General features: G+C 40.3%; 1 protein-coding gene and 1 long non-coding RNA gene across 3 annotated transcripts; one reads left to right on the top strand and one right to left on the bottom strand.

Moving 5' to 3' along the window:
* Positions 1–25: 25 nt before the first annotated feature.
* Positions 26–16729, top strand: LOC138959083 (death-associated protein 1 homolog). The gene is made up of 4 exons (XM_070330431.1): positions 26–187; positions 9518–9617; positions 11296–11353; positions 12218–16729. Exons 1-4 carry the CDS (start codon positions 118–120, stop codon positions 12329–12331), a joined length of 342 nt encoding a protein of 113 aa, XP_070186532.1. The 5' UTR covers positions 26–117; the 3' UTR covers positions 12332–16729.
* A 5366-nt stretch (positions 16730–22095) lies between these two features.
* On the bottom strand, positions 22096–26857 carry LOC138959081 (uncharacterized). 2 transcript variants are annotated; one of them, XR_011453613.1, is made up of 7 exons: positions 26599–26857; positions 26000–26098; positions 25703–25795; positions 25121–25183; positions 24715–24812; positions 23503–23580; positions 22096–22305 (listed from the first exon to the last, which is right to left on the bottom strand). It is a non-coding gene; the product is annotated as an uncharacterized lncRNA (long non-coding RNA). The 2 variants fall into 2 exon arrangements; XR_011453614.1 differs by having other exon boundaries at positions 25121–25168.
* Between the last annotated feature and the right edge of the window lie 379 nt (positions 26858–27236).

Raw genomic sequence — 27236 nt, 5'->3', positions numbered from 1 at the left:
TCTTTTTCTTTACAAAAGCTAGTGACGTTCTACACAGTTGAGTTGGCAGCTGTTTACAATCCCAAGAAGTGAAGGCGTGTGACACAGATTGTTCGCAAAAACAACTCGAAAGCCAAAATGTCAGCTAACGAAGAAGCAGGAGCAGCGGGAGCAGAGGGAGATCTAAAAGCTGGGCACGCTCCTGCAGGTTGGATATTGAATAGTACATCTTTCGACAAAATATGCGAATTTTTCCACTTCGTCAATTTGGGGCACTCGTTGGGTGTTGCAATATGAATATTCGCAGACTCGTGAGGAGCGATGTCAAAACAAATCACAATGCACTCCATCGCACCTGCCAACTGGCTAGTTGGTGTATGATGCAAAGTACTGATGGACGACTTTGAAATATATGTCGGGATCATTATTAAATGTGAAATTTTCAAATGAGACCGAGTGTCGCCCACGTGGAAGTCTGCACACTGGACAAAGCACAATGGACGTTCGCATGCTAGCTATTGCGTGTTACTTTTATTTGATTGTATGCTTCTCAAAAGTATGTTGAGAGCTATTGTGTGTTACTTTTATTTGATTGTATGCTTCTCAAAAGTATGTTGAGCTTCATGTATTTATGCTGGAAGACATTCACACGGCTGTCCAGATCGCCAGATTTCGGACATTTAGCTGCACAATGGAAGCTCCTCCCCCTGCCTAAGGGCACGCGAACACCCTGACTCAAGTGGTTTTCACTAATCCGGTTCAGGCACAGGACCGTTTGGTCATAATTATGAAGGACTTTAGATATATCCGTATGTACATGTCTTTGACATAACCACATCTTCTTTATGAAGAAGAATTTAGAAAGGAAATGTTCTAAGCTTTCTAACGATACCAAACGGGATAAGGTGTCGTAAGATAAACGTAAAACGAGGCTGCAAATGCAGTCAAAGTTCGGGCTTCCTCGGTTATTTCAACGGTTACGTCAATTTTGATTGCGTTTTGACCAAATCTCCGTCAACTTCGAACAAAACTAAACACATTGTTCCGCATTGTTCAAAAGAACAAAGTGTCAGGTTTCCAGTGCATTTTTCCGTAAGCCCGTATAGTTGTTCTCCGCAGAGTTATTTATTTATTTATTTATTTATTAAGGAGATTTCTATAGCGCATAACTAAAAGCACTTGTAAGCGAGGGTCACTGTAAGGGAAAACTCGGTTATAAGGTCATTTGTGGAAGTGTGTGTTCTTATAACCGAGGAAAAGGTGTCTCAGCTCAATACATTTGTATTCTACAGTATAATTTTAGAGGCTGTATATCGGCATCTGATGGTGTCAGAGTGTGTGTGTGTGTGTTTGTGTGTGTGTGTTTGTGTCACGTGTGTGTGTGTGTGTGTGTGTCTTTCTGCAGCGATTTCTTGCTTGTTTTTGTAGAGCTGTTGGATGCATTCAGAGATATTTGGTTTTCAGAAAACTCTCTTGTCTGTCAGGATATCTCATGCCGAATTGCGGCCCCATCCCGCACCAGGGTCGAGAAAAAAATCACGGCAGATTGACTGCTTACGACCTGACCCCGTCTTTTGTCTGTACATGTACATGTACATGTATGTATCACTGCTCAAAATGCATAGAAAATCTAGACTTTTTCTTGAAGAAAAAGGCCTATGATTTCGTCTTTCTTTATGTATGAATATGGTTTCCCAGGGAGGTAGCATGGGCAAGAATGGAAAAATGGCAGCTTGCCTTAATCCTTCGACCTGGGTCTGTGTTTTGCGTGAACGTTGGCTCGTTGAATGACACACACACATACACACACACACACACACACACACAAAAGTGGGGGAGATAACATTGAGACACAACAAGATTGACCCAAGTTCCGTGCTGTGCGACAAAACGTGAGTACACAACTCCAAAACATTCATTTCCAATGCACAAAAATGACATCAAAATTAAAAACCCAAACGGAAACGAAAAAGCCCACTTCCTGGAAATCATAACTTCTACTTTCGGTTCTTATATCAGAGGGAAGGTCGTGTGGGAGCAGCAAGTGGTGTTCCTATAAGCGAAGGTTCTTACAACACCCTTCCTGGAAATGATGATTTCTACTTTCGGTTCTTATATCCGAGGGAAAGACGTGTGGGGAGCAAACAAATGTTGTTCCTAAAAGGTAGGTTTCTTATAAAAGAGGTTCTTATATGAGAGGTTTTCTAAGTAATCACAAAGAACAACTTTGGCAGGGACAAGCATTATGGTGTCCTTATAGGAGAATTTCTACTAAGCGAGGTCCTTATAAACGGGTTCGACTGTACTCTGATTAAATAGAACTTAGCCTAGCAAGACATACTAAGAACACTAAACATTTGAGTTCATACAAAAATAGAGAATTAAATTAAATACTGGACAAACGATTAAAATAAGGCCTACACCAACTGCAATGGGCTATTTCAAATACAAAAGTTTAGTTAACTATAAAAGGCAGTGCATAAAACTCCATAATCCTAAAAGGGTCGAACAAATAAACAGACTATTTTACTATAATTACTACACACACACACACACAGAGTAAATTCTACAAATATTTAAATACATAAAAAGAATTAAGTAAGCATTTAAAACATATTTTACAAACAACAGTAGTACCGTATATATATATATATATAGGGTGTTAAATATGTGAGACTACCCAATAAAAATATTTAACTAATGAGTTTATTTAAAAATGCTGGCAGATAAAATCATATCATGAGGCAGGCGTGTGCTTTAAGTATTGTAAGCAGACTTGAAAAGGTGGGTTTTAAGGGTCTTTTTGAAAGTAGAAGAGGTTTCACAGTGACGGATGGGGTGGGGAAGTTGATTCCAGAGAGTGGGAGCGGAAAAGGAGAAAGAACGGTCGCCAGTGGTTTTGGTGCGTGGGATGGAAAGTATTCTGCTGTTAGTGGATGAGCGAAGCTGTCTGAATGGAGTGTAAGGATGCAAGAGTTCAGAAAGATAGACAGGAAAGTGAGGATCAGTGAAAGAGTTGAAGCAGATGTTGGCGGTCTTGTGTATGATGCGGGAAGATATATAGAAAGCCAGTGGAGTTGTTGCATGAGTGGTTGTATGTGGTCGTGTTTCTTTGCCCTGAAGATGAGTCCCCAAGCTGCTGTGTTTTGCACTTTCTGAAGTTTGTCTGTGAGGTGCTGGGGAATGCCTGTGAGTAGAGCGTTGCAGTAGTCAAATTTGGAGAGAATGAGAGAGCAGACAAGAGTTTTGGTGGCGTCAAAGGAAAGATGATATCTAATGCTGCTAATTTTTCTGATCTCAGTGTATGCGGATCTGCACATGTTCGTGATGTGCTTGTCCATGGAGAGGGTGTCTGTGAAGGTCACTCCAAGGTTTCTAGCAGAGGATGAGAGTTTGATGTCAGAGTTGCCTACAGGACTTAAAGAAACATACCCCAGTGCAGAAAAAGGATAAGTGAAAAAAGTAATACACGGGCCGCATAGCCGATATAGACTTGCCACTTGGCCATTGACTACAAATATTTTAATTCATACTTCTCCACCTTATTTTTAAACAAATTATAGGTACAAAAACGTGTTCTGAGCTTTTTAACAAACTCCTGCGTGACAATGCTGCGTCATGATCCCAAAATGTGCATCACGAGGTTTCTGTCACTTTTACACAGAGTAAACTTGTCACGAGAGCCTTTTGACCAAATCTCTGTCAACTTCGAACAAAACAAAAAACATCGAGAGAAAGAACAAGGTTTTAGGTTTTCAGTGCATTTTTCCGTGGACCCCTATCGTCGTTCTCCGCCAAGTTATCAGGACTTTAAGAAACAAACACTTGTGCAGAAAAAGGAAAACAGAAAATGCCGTGCGGGCGATACATAGCAGATACACACTTTAACACTGCTTATTCTTTAATTGTGTGTGTGTGTGTGTGTGTGTCTGACGCTTGATGCAATATAGGGATTATGGTGTTAATTTTAGTGTTTGGTTTTAATTGATGTAGTTGAATTTATTTATTTTCATAGCTGCGTATGTTGTGTTTGCTTGACTAGAGTGAATGGAAACAAAAACAACTGCACATATATGCTATAGAACAGGTGCGTAAGTCACCGCAGGCTGCGGCGGAGAAGAAAATTGTTTGAAATGAGGTCTTTGCCATGAAAAAAAGTTTGACAGCTACTTTAAGTGAACGAAAAAGGAATGATTGTCTACTTTAACCTCAGGATGTGTCATTCACTTTTTTTGGAAACGTACCCGAACAGTACTGAAGAACACAAGATCAAATACAGCCTGTGCCTCTATCTAACGATGCGACAGATTTATCAGTCCTCGTGCAAACTTTGCATTGTAGGGGAAGCATCCGAGTTGTTTTGATAGTAATTAGCTTCAGCGGTGACGCGTGACCTCAACACGTTTAATCGGTGTAGAAAAAGGATGCAACTTTGCGGATAGTTGCAAAGTTATCAGGAAGGGTTGCAGTTTTACCCAGTTATCTTTTCTTATATCAAGACATTCCGGAAACGCACAGAAACGTAGTCCAAAAATTAAATCTGATAACATTTGAAGAATTCCCATTACGTTTTGCACGATGACAGTTTTTGTGATTGGATTGGATAAGATTTATAGTCCAGTGAGGTTACCCTCATGGAAATTCGGGCTGCTTTCTCCCTGGGGAAAGCGAGCTGCCATATATACGGCGCTACCCATATTTTTTTTTATTTTTTTTTCCTGCATGCGTGTATTCATGTTTCCTGAGACTTAATGCCGTGTGAGATGGAATTTTTTTACTTAATTCCAAGTCCCACGGGTATTTGATGGACATTTTTATCTATGCCTATACAATTTTGCCAGGAAAGACCCTTTTGTCAATCGTGGGATCTTTAACGTGCACACCCCAATGTAGTGTACACCGATCAAATAGTATTTGGTATTATTTTAAAGCTCTTAAAAAGAAATGTATGAATATGCAAGTACTAACTTCCTCTGTTTAATTTTGAAAAGCATATTTGGAGAAAAACAAAATTCAATGTTGTTACTGAACTGTGCTTTGACTGACTGGGGGCACTCAGGACGGATTAAAACGGATTAAGTCACCCTCGCTGTGTCAACAAAGAGAGCCTGTTGGCCCCGCCCCCTTTCACTGACTAAATGTCACAATATGGACAGCGGTGTTCAGTATACATGTATAGTTTTGAGAGGAGCATTTGGCTTTGCCTCAGCCACTAGGGTCACTTATAAGTTATACCTCTTCGTATCAGTCTGCCCAGAACAGCGCGGTGCAGTTGCCTTGAATGAGGGTGCAGTGTTCGGTATAGAACTGAGGCGCGTCAGCCGCGACAGTGCCGGAGCTGTACAAGGGCAGGTATACTGCCCACATAGCCCCGCACGCGGCACTGTAAACATTCCCCTCCCTTCACCTCTGTAGTCACCATCCGCCCTACCCTTGGTCTCATAACTTTATGAGTTAAAAATGAAATGTGTCTTGCAGTTGAGACTGTGCCAAAAGGTCAGGTGTCATGTCTACTGTCCCGAATGACACACGATTGCTGACATTTCACCATTGCCAACAGAATAAACAAATAAGAAATAGGTAGAAAATGAATGTGAAAACTGACTTTAATTGTTGATCAGTATTTTCTATACCACTAACAAATAATCTACTTGCACATAGCTGTTTGGCAAATGTATGTTGCATGGGACACACTGACATGAAAGTGGAAGATGTTTTTCCCTCTAGAGAAACTACATATCAAGTTACACTTTTTGTGCTCTTCCATTCCAGTTGGCAATCAATTGTTAACGCATGTTATTAGAAAAAATAGAACGAAAACAGATTAGATAGAATGAAAAATGTACTGGTGATGTCATTTGGGACATACTGACATGAAAACGTCACCTTTTGGCACAGTCTCAGTTGCAAGTTGCAAAACATTTCCTGTGAGTGTGACGGGTCCATACACTCTAGCTATAGCCTATCGATCTCTGCATATATGCTCAGTGGTATATATATATGGCCGTTATTAAGTTGCTGATTCTGTGGAAGTGGAATTATCTGTTTATATATATATATATCTATATACTAGAGGAATACCCGGCTTCGCCGGGGTGAATCGCGAGACAGAGACAGACAGCGTGGCGGTTCATCACAATCACCTCTGCAAGCGAAGTCCTGTCACACGGGATTGAGAATTTTAGAGCTTATTTCTTAGCCCTATATTTTCTGTTGTGGCTTCTCAAATGCCAGAACATACAGACAGACAAAAGCCGCTAGACCCCATCACAAACAGAACTCTACAATCAACAGGTTTTTTTCCCACACACACACACAAACACACACACAGAGAAGCCGTATATATATAATATGTATATCTATATCTATAAATATATAGAGATAGGTGAGTGTATTTTTTGCGTGGCTATAAATTGATTCGACCTTTTCACTTTGACAGTACGAACAACTTACGGGTGCAAGGGAAGCGTTCTGGACAGCGCAGTGACATTCTAAAAATAGTACCTCAGAAACGGGAATTTGGGGTGAACGGTGCGACAGAGACAGACAGCGTGGCGGTTCACCACAATCACCTTTGAAAGGCGAAGTCCTGTCAAACGGGATTGAGAATTTTAGAGCTTATTTCTTAGCCCTATATTATCTGCTGTGGCTTCTCACATGCCAGAACATACAGACAGACAAAAGCCGCTAGACCCCATCACAAACAGAACTCTATAATACATAGGTTTTTGCCTACACACACACACAAACACACACACACACAGAGAAGCCGTATATATATATGCATATCTGTATCTATAAATATATAGAGATAGGTGAGAGTGTATTTTTCGCGTGGCTATAAATTGATTCGACCTTTTCACTTTGACAGTAAGAACAACTTACGGGTGCAAGGGAAGCGTTGTGGACAGCGCAGTGGACAGCGCAGTGACATTCTAAAAATAGTAATAGTAACTTAGAACTGAACGGGAAAGCCACACGAAGGAAGGGAGATAAACGCCAAACACTGGAGAAGATAAGGAAGAGTTACTTATAATGGTGAAATGAACGCAAAAACGAAAATGAGTTCAGCGCTGCGCGCTGAGAGCCCGTGTTGAAATATCTCATCGATGATATTGTGTCCGGGGTGTAGCTGAATACGGTGTCCAAATTTGAAAAAGATCCACCGAGAACTTTGGCGTTGTGATGTGGTGTAGCGGCTATGGTGTGTCGGTATGGGGGCCCGGGTAAGCTGAGGTGGAACCAAAATAGCTGAGGTGGAACCAAAATCGGTTCCGCGCTGCGCGCTGAGAGCACTTGTTGAAATATCTCATCGATGAGGTTGTGTCCGGGGTCTCTCTGAATAAGCCCACCAAATTTGAAGCAGATCCATCGAGAACCTTGGCCGCGCATCGCGCACAGACACACAGACAGACAGACAGACAGACACTAGTCGTATATATATATAGATATATATATGTGTGTTTGCTTGTCTAGCTTTTATCCCCTCTCTGGTCACGTTAGCATGCCTTTGGTACCAACTTAATGTAATTTGTAGAGATAAAATTTAGATTAAAAAAGAAAAAGAACCAAAGAAAAAACAAACAATAAAAACCAAACAACAGTGAAAACAGGTAATTAGTTTCTCATCACCTAGCTGACATTGACAGACTGTATGTTTGAAAGTTTTTCTGGCAGGTGCATGCATGGCTGCTATCAGGGTTCGTACAGGTGCTTGAAATCCTCGGAACGGGAAGTGCTCGGATTTGGAGGAGTCGATGAAAGTCCTTGAGAAATTGCCATAGTCCTTGAAAGTTGTTCAGAACTCTTTAACATTGCTGAACGATGCTGACTGCTGAAGGAAATTTAATGGTAAAACAAAGTGAGACATCAGCATAATTAATTACTCTTGTCTTGCTTTGTTTCACTGTTGTAAGTAATTCGATCAGTTTTCAGTTTAATACATTTTTGGACATTCAATTATTAACATCTGCGTACGGGGAGAAGAATGTGAGTCTCCTTTTGATGTCCCTCCCAGTTAATCGTGATTTGAAAATGATAACCAGTGAATGTTACATTGCCAGCTTTAAAGGTAGCTGGATTTTCTTTTGATACTGATTGGGTCTTGAGAGTCCTTTTTTTGTTTGTAGCACAAATCCGAATGACAGCTCCAAGTGTTTTACAGTTCAAATATTAGGAAAACAGGTAAAAATATCCCCCCCCCCCCCCCAATAAAAATACAACACAACCACGCACATAAAAATCTAACCAAAACACGAACAAATCACACAGGTACCCAGTGTACAGTAGAACTCTGACGTTTTAAAAACAAGATTGATTGAGAGTCGAACCACCGTACCCCAGCGTGAAAAGCAAGGACTCTTACCACTATGCCACTCTGGACCATAGAACGGTGACCATTTGACTTGAAAGCGGTTGCTCCGCTCAGCAATAAAATGGTGGCACACACTTTCTTTCGATTAACCCCGAAGAATATCAAGCAATCCATCTCGAATTGGGCATCAGGATTATGCAATTTAGATCCACAAATTTCAGGCGAATCGGTCAAGAATGTCTGAGCTATAAGCAAAGGCTTCGTGCATGAGCGCTTAATGACATTTAACTCCGGTGTTGATGTAGCGATTGGCTAGAAATTGATTTCAAATATTTTAGTCATAAGAATGGTAAGTGTCACACAAAATGTCGGGTAAATCAGCCCATAAACAACAGTTGTGTGTGATCAAAAGTGTGATTGAGTAATATAGATTCTCAATGCATGCATTTTCAGTTTACAATCACATGACTGCTGGATTGCACAATTCAAATTTAAATTACATTGCCACCTGATCAGAGGGGTAGGGAGAGGTGTCGCTGTCAGCGGCCTCACGTGACAATCAAGCACACACACATGCAGGTTTTAATTACACACATGATTGAACAGCAGCTGAGTCATTTTCAGTTATGCTTACACTACCAGATGTGCATTGGCCTGCAAGTAGTTATAGCGAAGATAAGACTTTCACTAATTTCTGCAATATTTGTGGTGATCGTTCAAGACATAGATTTGGTACAGAAGATTGATGTACAAGAATGGCAGGAAGCTAGAGTATTGATGAAGTTGACCAACTGAAAGACTTTAAAGGCATATGTACTCGATGACTATACACGCTAATTGCTTTACCAACAGCTGGAGACATGCTAAATTAAGTTCCCTGCAAAATATTGTGGTCTAGGACCCCTTCAATGTTGAGATATGTTAATTTTCATTTTGATCTGGATCGTCCTATTTATAGATTTGGCAACACATGTAACGTTGATGCAAGGGAGCTAACACCGCGGCTTTGTTGACATCCTCACTTTTTCAGAGGCTAGAACAAGCTGTAATGCATGTATTATGGTCCGCGCATGGTGACATATCGTCATTATATGGTCTTATGGTGCGTTTGACATCGATTATGGGCAAACTACACTTTGTAAACACGGGAGCGCGTACATATGCCTTTAAGTTTAATAATATATGTAAACAGCTTTATTGATATGTCTTTATTATTTTTTTCAGTAAAGGTTGGTGGGATGCGCGTTGTTCAACACAAAAAGGAAGCAGAGAAGCCTGATCAACCTCAGATGACTGCAGAGGACGAGGAGGAGTTTGGAACTAGGTAGTAAATACGAATGTTGCTCCTCTCCCTGCCTGTTTGTCTATGTGTGTGTGTGACTGCGTGAGTACAGTGGAACTATTAAGACCTAAACAAATTGAGAAAATCGAGTCTTAAAAAGGAGGGAGTCTTGAAATGGATGTAAATTTGCAGATGTTGTGAACAAAACATGTGAAAAGGTAAGGTCTTAAAAAAAGGAAGTCTTGAATTGGGGGGTCTTAATAGGTGAGTGCCACTGTATTTTTACACCGTGTTAATTCTCCATGCCAGCGACAAAAGCCTTAGGTTTTGTGTTGTCAGGTTATTTGTTGTAGAAAAGTTACTGAACCTTTGGTGCTTTTGTGATCAAATGTGGTACACTGATACACCGGTATGACACACTGCGTACTGGGGCTGGATTATGTATCGCAAGGACACCAAGAAAAGACGATTTTCTGAAATAACTTTGAGTTTGTATGGGTTGTGAAAGAGTGAGTACCCTTGCTGTTGCTCGGACAAATATTTACATACATGTGCTTCCTGTACACGTGTATGAGCATAGACCAAATAACCTGGACCGCCAACTCGTCACGTGACCCTTCAAGGTTACGACGCTCGACTTTCAGGGGCGCTTAGCGTCCGGTTTGAAAGGCAAGCGATTCGAAGACAGTGAAAAGAAAGCACGCTGGGAGGGATTTTGTACACGAATTGCAATACTTAGATGTACTACCTGTGCAGAAAAGCGCTGCTTAGATTAGTGGCAATATTTTGAAGATGGGAGGGATTTTGTGCACGAATTGCAATAGAATCTACGTTAGCATACACTGGTCGATGAAAATTTTCAACACGTGCTCTAAGCGTGGCGCGGTGAATACTCTGTTTCGCGATACGAATTACGAAACTAAACACCTTTTTTTTTTCGGCTCTACTTCGAAAACGAATCTAACCAGCGCTTTTCTGCACAGGTACATCTAAAATATTGCCACTAATCTAAGCAGCGCTTTTCTGCACAGGTAGTACATCTAAGTATTGCAATTCGTGTACAAAATCCCTCCCATCTTCAAAATATTGCCACTAATACTACCCCTCCCATAGTAAATATTCATTGCAACATTAATAGTCAGGAGCTTTGCCTGTGTTTCTGTGTCTGTCTTAAAAAAGATCAAATCACTTTCAACACTGTGCTCTTTTCTCTTTCAGCAACAACATGGCTGACCAACCACCATCGTATTGTACTCTCTTGCTAGTCATTCAAACTGGTCTATGAACATTTTCAACACGTGCTCTAAGCCGGCGAACCGCCACGCTGCATACTCTGTCTTGCGATATACGGCTTCTCTGTGTGTGTGTGTGTGTGTGTGTGTGTCTCGCGATCCACCCGGCTTCGCCGGGTATTCATCTAGTCCATAATACATGTATGTACCTACTCAACTGAAATTATATTGCATAATTATGTATCTTTTGTTTGTTTTATTTAAGCTGAAACTATTAACCACTTTTGACAATTCATCAAAATGTCTCACTTGTCTTTGTTTTCGTGCAATCTGTTTCTTATTTAGGAATTACATGTATAACTTCCTGTTGATCAGTCACTGCATGTTTTCATTTTCATGCAATCTGTTTCTTATTTAGGAATGACATGTATAACTTCCTGTTGATCGGTCACTGCATGTTTTCATGTTCATCTTTTTCTTTTTTTCAGTCCACCCAAAGCAGACAAGCATCACACAACTCAAGTTGTTTCTGGTGCCACCACGAAGGTAAATCATCTGCAATTGTCTCGTTCAGTGTGTCAAAAGACCATGTTCAGAAATAACTGTGTCAGGTCATTTTCAAGCATTGTGGAAGAGTTGCACCCCTCTTTAGTGAGTCAAACAACAACACATGGTCGATAAGTTGAAACCAGCAATCGCAGCGAATAACTGACTATGATGTTTAGGTAATGCATTGTCTACTGGATATAATGCCTTTTTTTTTCCGAAAGTCTGCACATCCGAGCCAAGATTCACTGGCATTGGCCTGCAATGATCGCTGAGCATATGTGTTTCCCAAACTGAAGTGACCTTAAGCAAAACTCGTGTGACCTCAGGCAGAACACGTCGGCGATCACCCGGGGCAAGCGGTTATTGCCGCTACACATTTTAAACTCCGATGTGTATATTTTCAAAAGAAATGAGGTCATATCGTGCAGGCAGTCAGTTGTTTGCTGAGATTGCTGGATTTAACTGGTCGACCACGTGTTATTGTTTGAGTTTGACTCACAAAAGTGGGGCACGATTCTTCCACAAGGCTTTAAAATCCTGACTGAGTCATTTCCTGATTGCATTCCCTTAAAATTACACGTATCTGATTTCAAGTTATACCTTGTGTGTGTGTCTGTTTGAACATTTAGACATCTAACTGCTCATTGGTCATATCCCATACTTATTTCAGTGAATGGAATTCTTTTGTTGTCCGCAATTGGCAAAACACGAAAACTTTTTTCAAATCGCTAAATACTTCGCTGCCATTTTGCAGATCTGCCAAACTCATTTTTACAGCAGGAAAAAGCTGAAGCCAGGGACTGCCTCAAACCTAAACTTAAAATATTTCTTGAATAACATTTTTATTTTTGTTCTGTCCAGGGAGACAAGGACTTTCCAGTACAAGCAGTGAAGTCTTTCCATGAAAAGCCACTGCCTTCTTATGAAAAGCCCAGGCCTGCTCAAGCAACAATGAATATTAACCAGCCCAGATAGACATCTTGTCTCTGTGCCTCCAAGTCTGAGAATAATGGTTGCAATGCACTTGTCCTCTGACTGAGCCAATAATGGTGGTTTTTGTCGTGCATTAGACAAACTGAGAATCATTGTTTCTTTCTTTTGCGTAATTTTATGTTGTTTTTATTGGCAGGATTTTGATAGCAGTTTTGACTGTTTGCTTGTTAAGATATTTTTTTTTCCTCAGAAAGTTGCACAGTTGTTACATTTTAAGGTTTGAGGTTACCTGATTTTTGTACCAGTGATGGTGGTTTTGTTTTGTTCTTCTTTTTTTTAAGTTAAATACAAATCAGAAAACAAATTATTTTTGAAAGTATTCGGAGCAGTATTACAAAAATGTTAACCCGTTATTTACAGAGGAATCTGAACTAAAGATAATGAAGTTGCTGGTATTTTGTACAAGGCCACATCTTACAGACATTACACCTACCAACTGTTGACATGGATATCAGAGTCGCAAGCAGTCAATATCTTAATTGTATTTTGTAATAAGTTTGCTCTGGAAGCTGAGGCCGTGATCAGGATAACATTATTATTTTAAGTGCTGTTTTTTTTCAGTTAGAGGCAGGTCTGTGAATTCTGTAGCTGATCCTGTTTTAAACAAGTGAATGCTGAATATGTGTATACATCTACTGTGGGAGTGGGTAGCACATGGCACATACATTTTTCTCCATTTTCATCTGAGTTTGGATGACGTATTTGGATATGTGGAATTTGTTTCGTCCATTTTCATCTAAAGTTGGATGACGTATCTGGATATATGTGGAGCTTTTTGAACATTTCAATGCTTCAAACGTAGATTAGGAGTTAACTCAGCCTCCACTGGAGGCTCTGATTATGCAAGGGAGGATGTAACGTATGTTGGTGTTTAGCGTAATTTTAATGTTCATATCATTCATAATGTTTACTCTGTATGCTCAATTACATCTTATGTATACATTTTGCTGATGAGTTGACCCTTTTTTTCTTTAAATGTTCCGTAGTCATGTTACTTAAACTGCTTGCTGGCTTCTTGGTCTATAATTTGTTAGCAGTAAGCTTACTTTAAAGATTTATATTTTGTTCTCTTAGCTTCTGTTATACTACAGCTGTATGTACACAGATGAAGAAAGAATGTTAAAATATCTTACAATGAAGCAAGCATTAAAATTACTCTTGTTGCAATTGCTATTCTTTTCTGATGAACATAAAGTCCATCATTGCATTTACTTCCAAAACATCAGCAAAGATTTAATAAAACACATCATTCCTGTTAAAAAGTCAAGCAGAATCTGTCGGTTGAAGGTGTCCAGTGTGTAGAAATCTGGCATGAATGCTTCCAGCTACGCAAAATAGAATTGTCAGCAAGTTTTTTTCCATTGTGGTTGAGGAATCATCCCTTCTTTGTAATTTCTCTGGGGTGTGGTATGTAAAAAAAACAACATTGCATAATTAGATGCTTGTCATTGTGATATTTCAGCCTTTGTTTTCATTTATGGTTGCAAATATGTCCTTTAAGATGGTCATTGAGGAAGGAAGCAAGACCCCCCGCGGGTTTGGGGGAAGAATTTACCCGATGCTCCCCAGCATGTCGTAAGAGGCGACTAACGGATTCTGTTTCTCCTTTTACCCTTAAGTGTTTCTTGTATAGAATATAGTCAATGTTTGTAAAGATTTTAGTCAAGCAGTATGTAAGAAATGTTAAGTCCTTTGTACTGGAAACTTGCATTTTCCCAGTAAGGTCATATATTGTACTACGTTGCAAGCCCCTGGAGCAATTTTTTGATTAGTGCTTTTGTGAACAAGAAACAATTAACAAGTGGCTCTATCCCATCTCCCCCCTTTCCCCGTCGCGATATAACCTTGAATGGTTGAAAACAACGTTAAACACCAAATAAAGAAAGAAAGAAAGGAAAAATCAGACAATGTTTTTAAGTTCATGTAAGTTGTTGCTGACAAGTCTGCCAAAGGTGAAACATGAATATTACTATATCATTATCAAATATAATATGTCTGAATGAAAAGTTGTTCATTTTTGCTTAATTTAGTGAAAATGTGTATTGACATACATTTTTTTGTTTCTCGTCTTGACCAGTTGTAAGTTTAGAGGAAGCAGATTTACAATATTGTGTTTTTGATTACTTTTGTGTTTGTCACTTTGTGCAAAATAAATATTGGAGCCTTGACATTTGTCATAAGATGGTTATAAATGTGATGATACAGTGAAACCTGATTGTGCCAATTAATTTTTGTTGAAGGCGTTTTGACTAAATGAAGGCAATGAGGTTATTGTAATTATTGGTTATATTTCAATTCCACTGTACGACCTTTTTTTAAGTGTTTCAAAAATATAACATAACCAGATTTCACTGTATCGTCTATTGTTGGGCGTATTTATGCACTTAAATATGTGTGCCCTGAAACTAAAACATGATCAAACGAATCGAGGTACGTTAATTCGCTGCTTGAGCAAATTAAGTACATTGATTCGTTTGCTTCTTAAAACGCTCACGGCCTCCCTTCTGGTTCATAAAAGAATCAATAACTCATAAGTTGTTTTAATTTTGAAGCTGCGGCACTTTCCACAGTCTCACCGAGTCGAGATCCATGAAACATGGGACAAAAACCACAGAAATATCAAAGAGATAAGAGCTTACGAGGGAAAACTTGAACGCAATCGGCAATGTACCTCTTCTGAAGACCTCGTGTTTGGTACAATTTGCAATCCCAGCATGCAATGCGCGGATTTTCTCGCGACGCGAGATTTGCTCTCGCCTGAGACTCCGAAAGGGTGTATTAAACCTCCAACTGAGCTGTTAACCCGTGATTTGTAAAAATGTAAAAAAAAATTACAAATTACGTCGAACCTAAAACCGCAATTTGTAAAAATGTAAAAAAAAATATAAAAATCATTTCTCTATTCAGCCTATTGTCCCATCCTGGGAAATTCGGATCACTAACTCCCAGTGGAAAGCTAGCAGCAACAGAGTCGCGCTACCCCTAAGTCAAGGGATCCATTAGATTTGTTTTTCTTTCTTTTTTCATTTCTTTATTGTCCTATATCGCTGGCGAATTCGGATCGCTTCCTCCCAGTGAAAAGCTAGTAGCAACAAGAGTCGCGCTTGTGGTCAAGTTGTGGAATGTATCCAAGTTGTGGAATGTATCCAAGTTGTGGAATGTGTCCAAGTTGTGGTATGATTGTGTCCAAGATGTGGTTATGTGTCCAAGATGTGGTATGTGTCCAAGTTGTGGTATGTGTCCAAGTTGTGGTATGTGTCCAAGTTGTGGTATGTATCCAAGTTGTGGTATGTGTCCAAGATGTGGTAATGTGTCCAAGTTGTGGTATGCGTCTAAGATGTGGTCTGTGTCCAAGTTGTGGTATGTGTCCAAGATGTGGTATGTGTCCAAGTTGTGGTATGTGTTTAAGATGTGGTATGTGTCCAAGTTGTGGTTTGTGTCCAAGATGTATGTGTCCAAGACGTGGTAATGTGTTGAAGTTGTGAAGTTGTGGAATGTGATGGGACAATAAAGAAATGAAAAAAAAATCTAATAGATTCATTGACTTTGGGGTAGCGCGACTCTGTTGTTGCTAGCTTTCCACTGGGAGGAAGCGACCCGAATTTCCGAGCGATGGGACAATAAAGAAAAGAAAAAACAAATCCCATAGATCCCTTGACTTTGGGGTAGCGCGACTTTGTTGCTGCTTGCTTTCCACTGGGAGGAAGTGACCCGAATTTCCCAGCGACGGGACAATCTAGTAATGAAAAAAAAAAAATCTAAACATAAACAGTCGCGCTACCCCAAAAGTCAAGGGATTTTGTTTTTGTGCCTTGCCTTTGGAGATGACAAGAAAATATCGGGAGCATTAACGTGATTTGTAAAAAAAATTACTAATCACGGGGCGCGCAGACCCTTGATTTTAACCCCCAGGCTCAAAACTGTAAGGTTCAGCAGCTAAAGTTGCTCCACTGTTTGTGACATCAGAATTTTACCCAGAATTCAACACTTCCGTACTCTCGCGGACGTTCGCGATACAATGGCCGCCAGATCGGAACGCGAAAACGCCTCGCTTCAGCCACGAAATTCGTCAGATTATGGCCCAAAACGATTCCGAAATAAACTAAACCCTGTGAGGGAAGGTGAGAAAACAAATTCCTGCGGCATGCATATGCCTGGTTAGCCTTAGTCACGCCAAAACGCAAATGAACGCGTTTTTGACACCAAAAAAAGCCTGTTATGGTCCTTTAAGCAAGGTATGGGGAAATGCATCTTTTACACTAAATACAACATTGTTAGTTTTTGTCAGTCATATATTATACGCATGAGCATTGTGTCATTGTAACACTTGTAATTTCCAAAAGAGCAATTACTGATTGATTAAAGGAATAGAAATCATCATGAATGCTATTCTGTTGTTTGTTTTGCTTCAAGCCGTTAGCTTTCAAAAATGTCATTCACATCCTGAGAATCATTCTGATTCACACAACCATTTCTTTTCTTTTGCTAGTGTGCAATTATTAAACAAGTTGGGTAATGCGAAATTATACATTTAGTCAATCTGTAGAAATCACAGAATTAAACTAAATGTACCGCATGTTTATTTCACCAAGACTAGTAAAACCATAGGTTGACTGAAAACCCTGTAGGCCGAGAAAGCACTGTCAAGACCAAGACGGGTTTCGCTCGTCTCAACGAAGCATGCAAACGCTGTGCCTAATTAACCTATTTTATTCAATGGTGAGCACATTTTTAGAGTAAACATGACATCTCTATATATTTTTGGGTTCAGAATTTATTTTTAAATCAGTTTGTGAAAATTTGATTTTAGTGACAACTTTTATGAGCAAACCAATTATCTAATTTGTAAGCTTCATGATTGCTTGACCAAAATGTTAATCAATTTGGTTGAAAAATTAGGTCGTGACAGTGCGCGCCGCCTCCACTTAAAGCCGGATATGGTGTCATCAAAGACATTTATCGAAAATATTAAAGAAAAGAATGTCTGGGGGTATCAATTGGGAGAATTATAGTATGCAGTTTCATGGAGATGGGTCCAGTAGTTTCCTCTGAATCGCTCTACACAAATACACACAGACACATACACCACCACCCTCGTCTTGGTCCCTGGTCTATATCAAAACATTTAGTTAAAACTTGACTAAATGCAAAAACACAGGATGATAACATGAATTTAATGGGGTCCTGATTTGGCCTAAATGGTCCGTTGGACCCGAAAAGCAACAGCTAACTAACATGAATTTAATGCACATTCATTGAAGTTCACATGGGCGCACATGCACATTTTCAACACAAACACACACACACTAATTTATGTACAAAATGTATACTCATCATGCTACCAGGAAAAGCTCCTGGCAGAATGTGTTTTAATTCTGACATACTGTACCTTTTCTGGCTTGTATTTTACAACTGTTTGAAGGCAACAAGCAGCTTGCCTTGCAGCTGTGTCTTTTCACAGACAATACAACATAAACAATTGTAATTACAGACAAGAAAACAAATCAAAACCACAAAAAGGCAAAGAAAAAGAAGAAAAATTAATCTGGGACACATACACTCTTCAAAAAAAGTTAAGGATCACTTTTTTTACAAGCACGCCACACTAAACAGACAAGACCGAATTCTTTCATTTCTTTAAAATTATATAATTGAACAACCAAGGAGTAATGACAAACAAAGCAAAGATCGAACGCGGCAGCGACAATTTAGCTAGAGTGTGTCAAACGTGACAACCCTCGAAAATGAAATTCACAACAATGTGAATCAGTGTCAATAACGCGTGTGCCCTCCGTTGTGTGCCAGGCATTCAACACATCGTTGGCGCATGGAGTGGATCAGGTTATATTCTTATATCGCGCGCGTATCTCCAGACTCGGACTCAAGGCGCAGGGATCTATTTTGAATGCATATGAATGCTCTGGGAACTCCATTCCACTCCTGCTGGAGCCATTACAGCAGTTGACCCAGATTGGCAGTAGGAGGGTGATGTTGCTGTACCCGACGAAAAAGCTCGTCCCACATGTGCTCTATGGGGTTCAGGTCCGGGCTGTTGGCTGGCCACAGCATCCTGTTGACCCTGGCCTGCTGGATGAAGGTGTTTACAGCTGCAGAGCAATGGGGAGGTGCGTTGTCATCCTGAAGAATAGCACGAGGGCCGATCGCTTGGAGGGCTGGAACGACCAGGGGTTGCAGGATCTCATTCTGGTAGCGGACACCGGTCAAGTTGCCCACTACATGGTACAGAGGTGTCCTTAGACATGTGCTGATCCCTCCCCAGACCATCACAGAGCCTCCACCAAAACGCTGTTGTTCCAGAACAGCGCCTTCTGCGAAGCGCTCTCCGCGACGCCTCCACACTCGGATGCGACCACCAGCAGGTTCCAAGCAAAAGCGGGACTCATCTGTAAACAACACCTGAGCCCACTGCTGACGTTGCCACCTCACATGTTGAGTGCACCAGGCTTGGCGAGCTGCTCGGTGATTAGCAGTCGGGGTTGTTCCTCGGACTGAACGCCTTGCACGCAAGCCAAAGTTGTGTAAGCGGTTTCGGATCGTCTGACCACCAACAACAGTGTTGGTGGTAGCTTGTAGGCGTTGCCTAATGTTGTTTGCCGTAGCCATTCTTTGTTGCATGGCCTGCCTCTGAATGAAGCGATCCTCTCTTTGTGTGGTGACTCTGGGCCGACCAGAACGTTGTCGCTCGATCCTGCACTCTTCCAGTTGCGTGGAATCTCTGTTTTAGTCTGATGATGACAGCTAGAGAGAGCCACTGCAAGCCTCTGGGCCACTTGCCTGGCAGCAACACCGTCTTGTAGCCATCCTGTTGCCCTTCCTCTATCCAAATCGCTCAGTTTTCTTCGTGGGGGCATGTTGCTACTGTGCATAATTGTGTCAGCGTGTCAACCTTTAAACACAAGCTGGTGAGCGATGTTCATAGCCAGGACCCTGTTGTAGCACGTGCATCACAACCTTTTCCCCTGGCATGCGTTCCGCAAATTTCATGGGGCTATAAAAAACATTTTTCTTCCAAAATGCAGAAGCTTTTGAGAAGTCCCACAAAGGGAAATAACTCTGCCCGCCAAACAAAATTCTAGGTCAAGACTCATTGTTTATTTGTTAATTCAAACACATTAATCTTTTAATTATTATGTCGATGTTTAATTTTTTGGCAATTTTTTATAATTAGATCCGTTTTTTCAACCGATCCTTAACTTTTTTTGAAGAGTGTATATTCAACTAATTTTGAAAGTGGATAACCTGGGCTGAGGTGCACGAAGATCGAAGCGGGTGACAACCATTGGGTGGTAACTTGGTGAGAGTTGTCACCTTCTTGGGGGCTAACCGACTTGGGTCTCTCCCTCCCACTTTGTCGCGGTGCACGAAGCCGTCTCGGTCATTTACCCTACCGTGTCGGAGGTTATAAATAGATTCGGGAAAGTGACTTCAGTGGCCTTAGTGCGCATGCGCTGATCATGGTTTTTACCGTGGAGCCATCGGGAATCCAAGGGAAATAAAAGAAAACTTGACTATAATTATCAGAAAAGGGACGGGCAGTGACCAAACATAAATGATACAATATTTGTAAATGTGGATAAGCACTGAGGCGAAAAACTAACGTGTGTCTGTTTTTGAGCGCTTTTAGGGCACATCAATTAGGGTTGGGGTTGGGTGAAGAGGGAGATGAAAAACAAAAAAAAACTACTGTGAATTTTGGTTATTTTTATCAAAATTCTGTTTGTTTTATAAAGTTATATCTGAGGTTTCACAGATTTTCAATGTGCACTGATACACTGGCCTCGAATGAATCCCTAGGTAATGCTTTTAGGTCTACGACCGAACCAAAATCATCCTGTTTCTTAATGTTTTGAGCAATGGGTTTTTTTTTTCTTTACATTTTAATTCAGCTTCATTCTACTCAGAAGAAATTCTTTCAATGTGATGACAAAAACATTAGATAGACGTTTGCTCGGAGAACGTTTGTCAACACAGCAACATTAAAAAAAAAAAAGGAGGACAATATAGATTCTTAAACAAGAAGAGCAAACGCTCGATCGAGTCACTTTCGCAGTTCTGAATATTATATGAGGCATCAGATGGACAGGAAGAAATTGCTATTCACAACACAATGAGTCACGTTCACATAAAATTTGAGCCCGGTCACTTTTATAGTTTCCGAGAAAAGCCCAACGTTAAGTTGTGTGTTGCCGAACAGAAAAGGCTAGTTATCTCCCTTGTTTTTCTGATAACGTTCGTAAAAGGCTACAGATGTAAATACTTTGATGTAAAGAATAATCCTACAAAGTTTCAATCACATCCGATGAACTTTGTCAAAGATATAAAATGTCTAATTTTTGACTCACATGCGAAGCAAAAGTGAGTCTATGTACTCACCCGAGTCGTCCGTCCGTCCGTCCGTCCGGACGTCCGTCCGTCCGGCCGTCCGGAAAACTTTAACGTTGGATATTTCTTGGACACTATTCAGTCTATCAGTACCAAATTTGGCAAGATGGTGTATGATGACAAGGCCCCAAAAAACATACATAGCATCTTGACCTTGCTTCAAGGTCAAGGTCGCAGGGGCCATAAATGTTGTCTAAAAAACAGCTATTTTTCACATTTTTCCCATTTTCTCTGAAGTTTTTGAGATTGAATACCTCACCTATATATGATATATAGGGCAAAGTAAGCCCCATCTTTTGATACCAGTTTGGTTTACCTTGCTTCAAGGTCAAGGTCACAGGAGCTCTTCAAAGTTGGATTGTATACATATTTTGAAGTGACCTTGACCCTGAACTATGGAAGATAACTGTTTCAAACTTAAAAATTATGTGGGGCACATGTTATGCTTTCATCATGAGACACATTTGGTCACATATGATCAAGGTCAAGGTCACTTTGACCCTTATGAAATGTGACCAAAATAAGGTAGTGAACCACTAAAAGTGACCATATCTCATGGTAGAAAGAGCCAATAAGCACCATTGTACTTCCTATGTCTTGAATTAACAGCTTTGTGTTGCATGACCTTGGATGACCTTGACCTTGGGTCAAGGTCACATGTATTTTGGTAGGAAAAATGTGTAAAGCAGTTCTTAGTGTATGATGTCATTGCTAGCCTTTTTGTTAAGATGTCAGCTGTCCGTGTTGAAGGTTTAGGTTCAAATTCCGGCCATGTCTCCATCTGAGAAAATCAGGTCTTAAAATAGAGGTAAATTTACAGAGATTATGAACAGAACATCTGAGAAAGGAGGGTCTTAAAGGAGGGTCTTAAGAAGGAGGAAGTTTGCATTCGGGGGGGGGGGGGGGGGGGGGGGGGTGTCCACTGTAATATATTACAATGGTAAGTTGTATCAGCATTTGGTTCCTTTGTAATACATTACAATGGTGAGTCCTATAAGCATACGCTTTTCTTGTTCCTTTGACGCTGACCTGTGACCTTGAAAAAGGTCAAAGGTCAACGAAACCATCGTTAAAGTGTAGAGGTCATTGGAGGTCACGACTAAACAAAATATGAGCCCGATCGCTTTGATAGTTTCCGAGAAAAGTCCAACGTTAAGGTGGTGTCTACGGACGGCCGGCCGGACAGACTAACACTGACCGATTACATAGAGTCACTTTTTCTCAAGTGACTCAATAAAAGGATCTGTGCTTTAGCATTCTGTCTCATCGTCATTGTTAACTGTTGCACTTCACACACACACACACACACACACACACACACACTTTTGCTCCAGTTGCAATCATGTACTTCGTAAGGCTTTATTCAAGTTTGTCTCTTGTTTTTAAACATCCGAATTCAAAGCACACGTCTGATCTGAGAATATATACATGAATGTCTGCCGCCATTCAATGTGAAATAATGTTGATTTGTGATCCAAACACTTCCGAAAAATGCTGGTTCGTGTGTCTTCAGTCAACCGGCACCGCATCATCACAACTCCACCCCTGCCTGCCTGCAAAAATACAAACATAGATGGTGACACACACAAAATTCAACCCAATTTTTGTTTTTATAATTTCTACATCCGTTGACCGAATTAGTTATCATTTGGTGTTTATTAACTACAGCTTATGCATGACGAAGGTCAACAAAGTTGTGAGTTTACATGTTAAATGGAGGGGTACTTTGGAACACTTTTGAAAGAAGCTAAAAAATCGGACCATGAAACCTACAAACAGGAAACTTCGTGGAATGGTGATGAACAAAGTGAAATTCATGCACAACAACCATGAAGATATTCGCCGAACACGATTGACTGGAAAAATGACCCCTTCATGGTAGAGTCACACTTGCGCAAAATTAACCGATGACAGGAACGCAATCCTCTATGGGGATGCCCTCCTCCTGCCTGTAATGGCCCTGCATGCGTGTATTCATGTTTCCTGAGACTTAATGCCGTGTGAGATGGAATTTTTTAAACTTTATTCCAAGTCCCACGGGTATTTGATGGACATTTTTATCTATGCCTATACAATTTTGCCAGGAAAGACCCTTTTGTCAATCGTGGGATCTTTAACGTGCACACCCCAATGTAGTGTACACGAAGGGACCTCGGTTTTTCGTCTCATCCGAAAGACTAGCACTTGAACCCACCACCTAGGTTAGGAAAGGGGGGAGAAAATTGCGGCCTGACCCAAGCCTGAACACGCAACCTCTCGCTTCCGAGCGCAAGTGCGTTAAATCGGGTTCGTTAGTCTACCGCTCCATTTTAAACCTCGAACTGTTGAGTCCATCTCCGAATTTGGATTCTTTTTCGAAAGACAACCAAAGTCAGACCATTTCACCTACAAAATAGCATCTTTCGGGACTAGTCATGCCGAAGCTGAAATTAATGTACACCAAGTATGAAGTATACGAAATACCCTTACTTTCTTGCAGACACCTCAGTTAGCTACATGTATCATGCATGCAACTGACTCAAGAAGTCTCACTGGGGAGTTGGAAACTGTGTCGTCTTCAGCCGATTAATAAATTACAATATATCAGTAAACACACACACACACACACACACACACACACACACACACACACACAGAATTACAGTCAGCATTGCAAAAAATAAAGATGAATTTTCTTATGCATAATGCCAAAGAAGGCAAAGTAGTCTGATTTTTGAATTTAAACGAATGATGCAAACAGCGCTACATACCTTGTTCATATCCTGTTCTGCAATGTGGGCTGGTGTATATGTTTAATTAGCCCATTGTACATATCCTAGCGGTAAAAACTGTAAAAGATCAAAATCAGATAACATTAGGAAAATGATACCGCTTGCAGAAACAAAACACAAGAATGCATACTTTTTTCATTTTAGCCAGTCTGAAAAATTCATGTTCGCCAGTGTAAAAACTTACATGACATTTCCACGAACAGCTTCTATACAAAAGTATGCCCTAGCATTGGGAACTTCGTGGGACTCGAGAAAGGAAAAGAAATAATAGCTTAGAAACTATTCGGTGTTGTGTTTTTATCCTGCAATTGAATAGATGAAAAATCCATGCGTCCTTAAAAGGCACAGTCCTTTCCATGCAAACGATTTGGCTCAACCCAAACCTGGCGATGCTTTTACGTAGAATAAGACTTCCCCTTTCCCAAGACACATGACAAAATTCAACAGCCTGAATCAGTGAATGCTCAGCTTTGTGTGCACAACAAATTGTTATCCTTTATTTCTTTTGCGAATTCACTTCATTAACAAAAAACTTGTAAAAAAAAAAAAAATTCACCAAATTCCAGCTGAGCAGAACTGCTTTCACAATAAGGACTGGGCCTTTAAAGGTACGTTCCTCATCATATTACCCAGTATCACCACATTGTCATGTTTGTCCAGGTTTTTACATGGAAAAAATAAAACTTTATTTTAACATGGGCACATATACGTCTGACTTCTTTTGGTGGAGATTGGAGGATGTGCGATTCATTTCCTACTAGGCACTGGTGTCAACATGTGAAATTCACTATACACAGAACATAACCAGGCTATCAAAAGGTCTATGTTCAAGTCAGAATGATGCCCTCATTTTTTTTTTAATTTGAGAGATCTGTGATGTCTGACATTTTGGTTCAAAATGTAAGGAATTTATACTTAAGCTCTAATGAGTAAAATTTGTCTTGTCAAAAACCAAAAGCATATTCCTTCCTCTACATGCAAGACTTTCTTTTATCTGTGCATCTTCATTTAGTACAGCAAACAAACAAAAACATCACACTCTGCATAGCGAAAAAACTTGCAAAGAATACCTCACAATCTTTATTGGGAGAAAGCCCCTGACTGTTGCAATGTTTTATGCATTAAAAAACCCACTGAAACTGTGTGTTTGAATTCTTCAGTTTGATCAGCTATATGTGTTTAAAAAGTTACCTTGATCATTCTGACATGCTGTGGCTCAAATCATATCTCAGACAATGTTGTAGACTCCATAGATCTATAGACGTTGAGGCGCACGGAAGAACTGCATTCTGTGGAAACACAAAACATATGAACAAGTCACAACAACTTTTAGCAGCAGCAACAGTATATATGATTTTATTAGTGTGGTGTTCGTGATCTAATGAGTTGGGGGGGGGGGGGGTGGGGGGGGGGGGGGGGGGGGTTGGATGTGAGAAGGCTAGTTGGGGAACCGGGGGAGGTTTGATATTAGTCAGCATTGTGATTTAAATGTAATGACTGGTACAATGTTTAATGTATTTGGAAGACAACAACACTGCAATGTATAATGTGAACCACCTTCTACATGACAAAGATCAGGTAAACAAAAAAAAGTTACCTGTTTCATTCTGGAAACCTTTTGGTCCCATCACATCTCAGGCGTAAACTATATGGACACATACTGTAGTGATTAAAACAAAAACAGGCATTTTAATGGACAAAACGAATTATGTGGATAGGAAAAACAGTAAGAAGAACAGGCGCAGCAAAAAAGTCAATAATCTTACTCCAAATAACACTATCACAGATTCAGTAACTGAACCCCAGTTAAGTGTTAGTGATTCAAATGACTGAATTTAAGACAGGGAGAGAGAGATTGTGAATATTTGTGTGTGTGTGTGTGTGTGTGTGTGTGTGTGTGTGTGTGTGTGTGTGTACAGGGTAAATGCAGAGCCATTGATTGGAAACAAAACCTTGTTACTGTTAAATATCAACAGTTATACAACATAAGAGGCAATGGAAAAGTTGGATATGGATATGAAAATATATGTTGCAGGTGGAAGAGGGGAGGGGGAGAGGGTCTTTGTTGCTTGCAGTTCATAAGCAGCTGTTGTTCTGGGTGTAACCTTGTAATGTTTAAGCAAACATGTTTGTGGATCACCTTCTGCATTTAGATCTGTTTGAGTATTTGCAAAGTTACCTTGATCATTTTGGCATCCTCTTGATCCCATCACATCTGAGACTATGGCCTGTAGACTCCATGGTCAGACGCTGGAGTGATAACAAGGTCATTCTGCAAAATTGAACATAATTATGCAGAGAGGGGGCAAGGATAGGGGGGTGGGGGCAGGGTTGAAGGTTGGTTACAGTGCTAGTTGGACATGAGAGTGTTATGGGGTGAGGATGGTGCTGATATTAATAAGCATAATCAGTTAAAGCTCACAACTATCGTGATCTTCACAGACATGAATTGCATAATGAATCCACAAGCATGTACCTTTATTTTTGCCCTTGAGTTATAGGTGGAAGGAAATGTTGAGTGGTAAACACAAGTTGTATTGATCACTGGGTCAGCCTGTGGTCAGTCCCCTTTGATCTGCAGATTGCATCAGCATAAACAAACACAACGTCATCATCGTAAACAGCCTGAATGGTCAATCATGAATCTAAGAATACATACACTGGATCTAATTTGAGAGTCTGCAAACGAGTCAGTTTGAAGATTCAATGAAAATCTGGCAGTCAATGAAGCAGAGTCTGGCCTTGCGCTTGTGTTTGCAAGCAGATTTACATGTTTGAACATCCCTTATCTTAACGTTATCATTCAACAGATTGATATTTTGCCTGACGATTTTCCTGCCGATGAGCTAAACAAACAATGAAAATCACAGAAGTGGTAAGATTTTGAAGACGAAATTCAGTCATACAAACAAACTCAAGAGAAAGAATCTAGCTAACTACTGTATGACAGCTTTCGACAAAATCAACGCATTTGCATGCCTTAGTCATTCCTGCTTTGATTCCAATAATTCTACATGATCGTACTGCACAAAAAATACGAAAACGAGCTGATCGAAATGAGTAACACTGCCTCACCTGCTATGATTGTACTGTGAAAGCGAAGGTCGTCTGCGATTCGAGATTTCAAAGTCGAACAGCGGCGTTTCTGCACTCTCAGCGGTTATCTTGCTTGGAAATGTGAAAAGCATGACTTGAAATCGAACGGAAGGCACCATTCTACCTTTTCGTTTGGGCGTTGTTTTTGTAAAATCTCCGAAAATGTCATTTCGAAAAAGGCGGTCGCCATTTTTTTGGGTGCCAACTTCAGAAAAGTTGATAATTTAGCAAAATATTGCAAAAAATAAACTGGTAATACTGAACTTTAGCGTTGTAAATTCATAGCTCAGAATTCACTGCAATTTAAGCCTCCAATTTTGCAGTGCAGAACCTAGTAAACATGCATAACATAACATAATATATATACGCGGCCTGTTGGGCTTTTCAGCCTTTTGCCTGCTATGTTTTCAAAGTGATGATTTGAAATATCATTGTTCCTAATTTGTGCGCTGTGTACGTCTGATAGGACGATCTTAGTTGAGTTTCTTGATCTTGATCTTGATCTTGATATGTTACGCCAACAGTACCCAAGCTTGGGAATATACGTTTCAAATTTGTTTGTCAAGTAGATTTTAGTTCATCATAAAGTTTGTGTAATATTTGCTCTTGTTGCTCTT

This window comes from Littorina saxatilis, linkage group LG2, assembly GCF_037325665.1.
Source record: "Littorina saxatilis isolate snail1 linkage group LG2, US_GU_Lsax_2.0, whole genome shotgun sequence".
Classification (NCBI taxonomy): domain Eukaryota; kingdom Metazoa; phylum Mollusca; class Gastropoda; order Littorinimorpha; family Littorinidae; genus Littorina; species Littorina saxatilis.
Note: the sequence above shows the minus strand (reverse complement) of the source record. Positions and strands in the feature narration are given on the sequence as shown.